The sequence below is a fragment of the Solanum pennellii genome, chromosome 11 (genome assembly GCF_001406875.1).
Source record: "Solanum pennellii chromosome 11, SPENNV200".
Lineage (NCBI taxonomy): Eukaryota > Viridiplantae > Streptophyta > Magnoliopsida > Solanales > Solanaceae > Solanum > Solanum pennellii.
Genome location: NC_028647.1, coordinates 58,653,128 through 58,663,176, shown reverse-complemented (window position 1 = coordinate 58,663,176; position 10,049 = coordinate 58,653,128). Strand labels below are relative to the sequence as shown.

At 32.1% G+C, this 10,049-nt stretch overlaps 1 protein-coding gene across 1 annotated transcript; it reads left to right on the top strand.

The window, feature by feature from the left end:
- Nucleotides 1-382: 382 nt before the first annotated feature.
- LOC107004203 (zinc finger protein WIP2) lies at nt 383-4,053 on the top strand. The gene is made up of 2 exons (XM_015202443.2): nt 383-1,294; nt 3,188-4,053. Exons 1-2 carry the CDS (start codon nt 689-691, stop codon nt 3,635-3,637), a joined length of 1,056 nt encoding a protein of 351 aa, XP_015057929.1. The 5' UTR covers nt 383-688; the 3' UTR covers nt 3,638-4,053.
- Nucleotides 4,054-10,049: the final 5,996 nt, after the last annotated feature.

Genomic DNA, 10,049 nt, shown 5'->3' with positions numbered 1-10,049 from the left:
AAACTTATAATTTTTATGTGCAATTACTTATAATTATTTTTTCCAGATGATTTAATTGTATAAATTTTCTAATTATACGGATTACTTTTTCTTTTGTGAATTATATTATTTACTTTCGTTTTAGTCATCAATAATCTTAATGATATATTTCTAAATTTAGTAATACTTTAATTTTAAAATAATTATTTTATTCTTAATGAAATGTATAGTTACATAAACATTTATGTATTAGTTTAAATTACAAGATTTTTTTTTTAAATGTACCAGATTAAATTGTATCATATAAATTAAGACGAAAGGTGGATGTATGTATGTAGAAAAGATTAACTACTCTTTTCTTTTCCTATCCTTATTTCAAGTCCCTAGATTTATCTTGCTCTCTCTTCTACCATTAGATCTTTTTTTGTTTTTAGGGGTATATTTTTCTCTCTTGTTTAGTCATCTCTTTGAAGTGATGTCTCTCCACTAGGGTTTACTTTATTTAACTGCCTCAATCCCCACCACTCTCTTGCCCTAAAACATCTCACTTTGCCCCTTGCATATGATCTACCTATGTTTCTTAATTAGCCTTCTCCTTTTCACTACTTTTTCTTAAATTTTGGTGTTCTTGTTCACTCTTCTTTAGCTAGTAGCCTTTACATAAAACTTTTTTGTCTTTGTGTTGTGTTCCTCTACCTAATCTTCAATCATGAGTGATCCTTACACTAATTATTTTCATGGATGGTTCAATAATTTCAACCCTATTTATCATTCTTCCTCATCTTCTACTCCTCCTCCTTATCCTTTCTCTTCTTCTTATAATAATAATAATAATAATAATAACTATATCTTACCCTCATCAACAAATTTTCAATATTTACAACCACCACCTTCTCCTCCTTTGAAAGAACCTCTTCCTCTACTTAGTTTGAGTCCTATTCATCAACATCAAGATAATTATTATTCATCTACTATGGAAGTTGATCATAATAATAGTAAGGAAAACAAAGATCAAGAAAGCTTCATTTCTAATAACTTTGGTGATCAAGAAAGTGTTAGTGTAGCCTTACAATTAGGGCTTCCAAATCCAAGTCCTCATGATGATGTTATCTCAAGGATTAATCCTTCAACAAACAAAGAAGAAGTACAAGAAGAACAAGAAGAAGAAGAAGTTACTTTGGCTAATATTGGATATTCTTCAACACTTCACAAGGGTCAATATTGGATCCCAACACCAGCTCAAATTTTAATTGGTCCTACACAATTTTCATGTCCACTTTGCTTCAAAACTTTCAATAGATATAATAACATGCAGGTATGCTATCTAATACCTAATTGTGTTACTTTATTTATTAGTTTTTTAAACTAACAAATTATAATGATTTATCCTAAAAGCCTATACAGGCTAAAGGCTAAAACTTGCCTTTTGTGTTTCCATCATTGCCTTTCTTCTTTTTGTTTTGTAGAAAAAGAGAGAAAAAAGAAAACCCATTTCTCCCTAATTTGCTATACCTACACTTCTCTTTTTTCTACCATGATTTTAAACTTTTACTTTTTAAGGCTTGTTTACTGGAATAAGATATTGTGAGATTAATTATATCAAGATTATTATTTCACAATTTAAACTTAATTATTTTGTGATTTTTTTTCAGCCAAATATGAATTAAGCTTATCTTAAAATTAATTATTTTTCATCTTTCATACCGAACGAGTCCTTAGCTGGACTTTTGATAGTATGAAAGACAACACAATATGGGTCCTTGTAAGGGTTTGCTTTTTCTTTTCTATTTCAAAACAAAAGCCACCTAAAGTATCTATTTCTTATTTAGTTTATAATTTTCCCCCCTTTTACTCCTTTATTTTTTTTTTCTGAATGATTTATGGGGATCTGATAAATCAACCTGGTCCAACTGATCAGAACTTTGGTCAGTGACTCTCTTTATTTGATTGAACAACTCATAGCTAAAATGCCTTTTGTCCTTGAAGTTTGTATATACACATAGGCACTTGTGTACTCAATAATTCCTAATTTTGTCTAATCACTTGACAGAGTAAAGATAAATGTTATTTAAGGAATAATTTTTAACTTTTTAAAAAGAAATCTCAAGAAAATCTAAAAATTCATACTCAAATACTTCTTTTTTTTTAAAAAAAATAATTTAAGATTAGATTCTTTTTTTTTTCCAACCTAACATAACTATTATGCAAAAGTGTACAAAGAAACATGCATGTAAATGTAAAGTGTACACCCACACAATTATAGTTATAATCAAGAAGCATATGCATATTCCCTTGGCAAAACGTCAACTTTGTTATTTTACCTTTTTTTCCCCTCAAATTTAAAATGACTACATGCAAATTATCAATAATTGTGTGTGGTTTCCAACAAAAGTTAACTTTTTCTTTATATAAGTTAACATATTGTCAAAAGGAGCTCTAATATGCAATCTTTAATTAAAGAAAGATTCTTTAGTCATAGGATATCATCACAAAATCTTATCATCAAGCTTCAAAAATAAATCCACCATATTTAATGAAAATAGTGATTGTTTTTGACATGATTGCTTATCAAACTCAAAACTTAAATATTTACTTGGGTAGTTAAATAATACATTCATAAAGACATGACCTAATAACTAACAGAAAAATTAAATTTGAAGTCATCTCAACTCTCACTCTGCAGCCCTTCGTAACTTCTTCCCTTAATTAGAAGACCTAACACCATAATATTAATCCCATTGTAACACCTAGTAGCAGGAGAATTTTTTTGTGTTAGTTAAATTAGATTACATTAATTCAATATTTTTTAAAAAATATTTAGAGATTTAAAAACTATTCGAGAAGTACTATAAATTGCAATTTTTTTTGCATATCAATATGATGAAAAAATACATAGTAAAATGTTGGTCAAAGTTCTTATAGTTTGATTCTAAAAAAGTAAAATATGACAATTAAAAGTGGACGGAGAGAGTATCTAATACCATTAATTTGCACTTCATCTTAATTTATATGACTTACTTTTCTTTTTAATCAGTCGAAAAACAGAATGAAACATTTCTATATTTAGTAATAATTTAACTTTATTTCATCCTGTATGAAATGAACACATACATCTTTCTTAAATTTCGTTTCAAGTTAAACTGCAACAAATTAGATGTAGTAATTCATTATACATGCATCTTTTTTTGTAACCTATATTGTTGAACAGATGCACATGTGGGGGCATGGATCTCAATACAGAAAAGGACCAGAATCTCTAAGAGGAACACAACCAACAGCAATGCTTAGGCTTCCTTGCTTTTGTTGTTCACCTGGCTGTAGGAACAACATTGATCATCCAAGAGCTAAGCCACTGAAAGATTTTAGAACCCTTCAGACTCATTACAAAAGAAAACATGGAATTAAACCATTCATGTGTAGGAAATGTGGCAAAGCATTTGCTGTGAGAGGTGATTGGAGAACACATGAGAAGAATTGTGGTAAGCTTTGGTATTGCACTTGTGGATCAGATTTTAAGCATAAAAGGTCACTTAAAGATCATATTAAAGCATTTGGAAATGGACATGAAGCTTATGGTATTGATTGCTTAGAAGAAGAGGATGAACCTGCCTCAGAAATTGAACAAGACAATGACCATGATCATGATCCTTCAAATTGACAATATATATACATGATGATATCGCGCGCGCCTATGAGGAATTTTTTTTTGTTTTGTCGACTCACACAACTGATATTAATTATATGACACTTATTTTTATCTCGCAAATAACCACTCTTTTGTGAGATAAAAACAAGCTTCAGAAAACTAGTGTCAATCGTGTGAGGCACATAATAAAAAAATTCGGAGTATGGGAGAAAGTTCATTTTGAGAACTACATAATTTTCTATTCTCTTTATTTATGTTGCATTAGTATAAACCTAGCTCTTGATCGTTTTCTTCAGATGCAACTTTAATCTCTCCTTAAAAGGAAGTGTTGTACTCATGAGAAGAAGTCAGCTCTCTCTATATGTTTAAATGTATGTTTTAGTTTGTTCCATTTTAAAAAAAATATATATATGTTGATTTTCCTTCTTTGACCATGTACAATTAATTAATCAGGAGTAATGCTAATTAACTTTTCATTTGATCATAATAACAATACTTTTGCAAAACTAAACCATATATTAAAGCAGGTACACATTAATATTCCTCTTATTGATGAGTTGCAAGGAGTCCCCAAAATGCTAAGTACATCAAGGACATTATGGAGAATGATCTTATCGGTCATTTTTGGAAAGTTTCGTGAATTGACCTTTTTGCCCCTTTCGTGATCGATCCTGAGTCTTTTATATTTGGGTTTGAAAAGTTGGTGTTGAACTTCGAGTTGAAAGTTGAGAATTTGTTTGTATTTTCGAAAGGCTAAGTTTTTAAGAATGTGACTTTTTGAGGGTCTTTTATAGTCTCGAGTGTCAGAATGAAATCTCATTGATTCCATAAATCTCGGGATGCGGAATAATAATTGTGGGAGTTGTCGGCTTCATATTTTGAGTCTTTTGAGAGTTTGAGATCTTATGTCGTGAATTTGTTGAATTTTAGATTTTAAGTTGACTTTGGTTAGTATTTGAGATTTGGATGCGCGGAACGAAATTCTGAGAGTTCCGTTGGATTCAGGAATGATTTTAAGCCTAGGTGAACTCTTGGTTAATTTTTGAGAGATACCGAGCTTGTTTTTAGCCTTTTTAAGTGTTGAGTTGTTTCTTGTAGTTTTCATGGATGTTTGTCACGATCCAGACCATCGTGAGTGACACCCACCGGTGGGAGAACCAATACTACAACCTAACCACACAACAACTACGAAAAACTAAGGTATTTAAAGATACGAAACTATGTTTAAATACATAAATGAAATAAATAGTTCCCATAAACTTTGGGAATTTAAGTTTGACTATCAAAACATTGTGAAAATATTCCCTATAACTAAAAGTCAATGTACCAAAACTCTAACAAACCACAAGTCTAATGAATAGGGGTAAATCCCCAAAACTAAACACAATAGAACAATCATCTAAATAACTAGTCTAAGTTTGAGAGAGTGGACTAAGCAAAAGGAGAAACCATGACAACCTGGAAGAACTGACTCACTCTTGAATACGATCTCGATCAATGATTTCCTAGATGAGGTTTATCTGTAGCCGTATAAAGAGGCCCTATACTCAATAGAGAAGTAGAAAATGCAATATCAATACACAACCATAGTGTACTGGTAGGATCACACGATTATTCCAGTAAACATAACATATATAAGTATTCACAACAAAGTAAACATGGCATGCACAGAAAGTAAACACAGTGATCATTTCGACAAAAATGTACGAATCCACATTCTCAATTACAAGTAACTATGACAATTCAATGATCCTCTCATGGAACCCATCCCCAAACTATTAGTGTACCGGAACATAGTACCTGATCCTAATTAGTGTGCCGAACGAGACACTTGATTCCATATATGCACCAAAACGTGGGACTCGATTCAAATTACTATGTCGGAACGTGACACCAAGTCTATTCAACACAATTAAAATCACACTCATATGTACATTCTCAATTTTTACAATCAAGTGTTGAATCATGACATACATTTATTTATTCACACTCATTTTATTAGGTTTGATCAATAAGACTTCATTCACATACATGCATGCATTACAATGAGATAATTACTAACATACATTACTTACACGGGAAATGAAACGATCGCCTACCTCGAAACCAAGTTTGAATTCCCTAAGGCACCTGAATATTTACTTTTTGGATTCTTTCCGCTTGTTCGTGGTCTACAAGCAATAATTAATGCAAGGGTCACCAAACAAGTCCTATTTACCGGATTACAATCAAAATTATCAATCCTAGGCCAAACCCAAGATCCCAATAACCAACTTAGGTCTTTTTCACCATTAGTTTTAGGTTAAAACACTCCCCCAATAATAATTATCCAAGAATCTAAGTTTTACGGATTAAAAAATAGATTAGGAGAGTAAAAACCTTACCTTTAATGCTAGAAGAGTTTGGATCCTGTCAATAACATGCCCTGGGTCGTCTCTTAGCTCTCAATAACAAAAGTTGCGGAAAAATAATGTTTTTAGAGTTTTTACCCAATTTAAGTCGCGACTAGCCTGCTACAACGGGATCCATCCCACTACAACGACCTACACGGAGACAGAACTCCGTAATTTGAGTTTCGAGCCCTCATTTTACAATACAACTTTAATCCTTGGCTTCAAAAACTATCTTTTCACGCCAAGATCAATTTCAGGAGTTTTACTTACCCGAATTCAATTCCGTAAAGTCGTACATGCTCCTTAACGTCTTAGCTATTCACTCATGTGATCAAACTCATAAATAGATCCCAGTCATTACCAAATTTCTCTAGATCTTGTATGACTCAGATATCATCCAAATCCAGACTAGGCTACAATTTTCTAAGTCACTACTCAAAAGTTTTCTGGCCCAAATTCTTTTCCTATTGGCTTTTCCATAACAGCGAAAATAGGTCGTTACAATGTCGAGTCAAAGAGACCTCAATTTATGTTTTTATGGTTCCATTGAGTTTCGTATGTTGAGTATAATTAATTTTCTTATGTTATTTGTGTGTTTCAAATGGATCTCGAGAGTCCTTTCAGAGTTTGATAGTTGGCTGATTTTCTTCCGTTTTGTTCTGGTTCACCCTCCGTGTTCATGGAGCTTATGACTGCATTCACTGTGGGGAGGGATGAGAACCCCGCGTTTATGGAGTCTTGACCGCATTTGCAGGAGGTTAAGGCGTTGACTTCCACGTTCACGGGATACCTTCCCGTCGCGGCCATGGTCCTTATTCGCGGAGGACCCTAATAGTGTTTAAACCCAAACTTTTGGGGTATCTTCCCCATTTTCATTTTGGGAGATTTGAGAACTCAGTCAAGATTATTTCAATCATGTTCATCAAGATAAAATAATTGGGTAACATTCCTTAACTCTAAATCTTCAAGTGCCCATCATTATTAGTATAACTTACATAAATCCCACAATGTAAAGGGTAAATTACATCATATCACTACTCTTTTTCTAATTACAATAAGCCCTTAAAACTTGTACCTTCGGATACATAAGTTACCATCCGATTATATTGATTCACCATCCGGATACATTGATTCTAATATAATAAGAATCTTTCTGTTGTGCTAAAAAGGAAATAAAATATGAAAATCTAATTAAATCCCATAAATTATGCTTATGTTTCTTTAACTCTCAATCATATGGAGGCAAATTTAGGACGAAAAAAATTCAAAATTTCAATTTGCTCCCCTCTATTCACTAAAACCTTTTAGATTTGATTCAAAACTTTTTTTTTTTGAAATTTTGGGTTAGCGAGATGAGTTATGAAGTATACAAAAGTGAAGAAATCGTTGTTAGACAAATGATTTACTTTTGAATCTTCAAGTTCATCGAAAATCCTTTCAAATTTGATTTAAGTTGTTTGGATTTGCTATGTATACCCTATGTCTTTTAATTTTTGAATTTGTATTGATATATAAGTCGTGATACATTAGTGATTACAAATTGATACATTAATTTTATGTATATGTAATGTATTTTTAGATCCTAAAATTCTTCTTTCCATTCTTTTAAAAAATCCTCAATTTTTGAATCAAACTTGTTGACAAATTGTACTGATTCAACATGAACATGTTGATATTGTTGAGACCTTCCAAAATTTGAGAAAGTGAGGCAAAGTATGAACGATATAAAAGTTATGAAATTGTTGTTGGTCAAAATATTGGTTTGTAATCTCAACCCAGTCATTGTAACTGAATTAGAGATCGATGATTTGAAGAAAAATTGGGATATCTGATATATCGTTGAGGTGAAAAAGCAAGATTTTGTGCCATTAATTCATTGGCTTCTTATCCGTCGAAAGAATTATTTTTTGTATTTTCTCCTTACCCGTCTCCGACTGTTCAACCACCTTATCCACCATTCCCTCTACCCTCTCCACAATTATTATATAGTTTTTTTTAATGTATTATGGTTATAACTTTTTTTTTGATGTGAATATGTAAGTCATGATACATTAGGAATAAACAATACACATGTATTGTAATTTTATATCTATGGATTATGATGTGGTCATTAGTTTGTATGTGAATATGATTGTATAAAACTTACATCATAATATATTGTATGCGATATATGTAATAAATAGATTAACAATTGAGATGTATCAAATACGTTTTGAGTAAATGTATCAGGCTATTATTATATATATTGTACATATCAATAGTGTAACCATTGAGATATGTAAATAACCTGTTTTGATCAAGAAAAGAAATATGAGTGCTACAGTAATATATATTATGACCCCTAAATATAATTGAACGAAGAGACCAAAATGGGAGACTTGTATTGTAGTATTAGGGTTGAAAAAAAATAGCTACAGTCACGTCTAGTTTTGACTGCAACTGATGGAACCTTTACATCCACGTAAAGAAACAAACATATATACATGTGGTTAGGAGACAATTTATTAGAAAAAGAAATTAGAACAAGAAGACGATGTCGAAGAAAAAGAAAAGAAAACATATTTTTTTTGAATTTGTTGAAGGTATCAATAGATCGAAGAAAAAAGGGAATTCTTGTTGGAGTTACTAAAAATAGGGATAGATATGTGTAGTGAAATAAGAAAGGGTAAACGTTGGTTTCTAAAGTTATGATTTATGTATCTAGTGTTTGGGGGTTTGGATGTAAATAAGGGATTTTGGAATTCTACAGAATTGGTAGAGAATAACGAAAATTATGGAAAAAAACTGTGTATATAAGTAATTTATCCTAAACCTTATTAATATTATTATTCTTATAATTATTATAAAAATTACAAATTTAAATCAAGATTTTTGGCTGATAAATTGGGGGTTCCTCATGAACTTGAGTTTTGAAGTTAAAGTGAGTGTGAACTGATTTGTGTTTTTTTTTAAAAAATGATTTTCACGCATGATTTTCTAAAGGCTTGAATAATAAATTTAATTATTAAATTTTGGATTCAAACTTTACAAGTGGAATTAGTGTTAATTGATTCTTTTTTCAATAGAATTATGCGGGTATTGTTGTGTCCAGAAAGTGATTATGATTACTTGCTACATAGATTACGTGGATTTTGAAGTGATTTGAAAGGTAAAGACTCAACTCTTAAAGTGATTATTGATTAATTTAAGTCAAGTGAGCTTTTAAACCTTGTGTGCTGATATACCGTGGTTTTACGGTATTATTAATACTTTTTCCTTAAGTTTAGTGTGTCCAAAAGCCTTTTTGTGCTAATTTTTATATAAGTTTCTCCTTATTTGCAGGAAATCTGTCCAAAGATGAATGCGGAGGTTTTTGAGCGAAGAAATGCAGAAGAGACCACCTACGGAGCTTGTGACGGTCCGTCATGCTTGTGACGGTCCGTAGGTGGCAGCGTAGTGCAGCTGCTGAAGGAAGATGGGGAAGTCTGACCAAGTGTGGGGTTACGGAAAACGTGACGGGCCGTTGTAGCCATGACGGTCCGTCCTGCAGGTTCGTCATAAAGATCAGAGAAGTAGCCCCAGTACCCATATTCCAAGAGTTCAAGTGTTTTGGAACGGAGACCCTCGACGGACCGTTGTGCTCGTAACGATCCGTCATACCTGCCGTCGAGGGTAATGAAGAGAGCAGCAGAAGAAATTTCATCAAGTACGGGACGACGGAGTCTATGATGGTCCGTCGTGACCACGACGATCCGTCGCGATGTTCGTCGACCCAGCCGCGTTTTGACAGATTTCCAGCAAATAGAGTCCTTGTTCAATTAGGTTTTTATTTTTTATAAATAGTTCGAAAAACCTCATTTTTGAGGTTAGACTCGGGATTATTAGGAGACTCCGGATTATTAGGCCCTTGATTATTGTTAGATTCTTGATTATTTTGAGATTTTTTGAATTGATTGTTGGTGATTTTTGTTGATTAATCAAGCGAACTTTCGGATTTTACTCTTTCTCATTGAAGTAAGTACATGAATTCTTATACCATATATTTGAATATT

Coding starts and splice junctions, on each gene's coding strand:
- LOC107004203 (XM_015202443.2), top strand. CDS start 689: ATGAGTGATCCTTACACTAATTATTTTCATGGATGGTTCAATAATTTC. Junction 1,295..3,187: donor ATAGATATAATAACATGCAG/GTATGCTATCTA, acceptor ATTGTTGAACAG/ATGCACATGTGGGGGCATGG.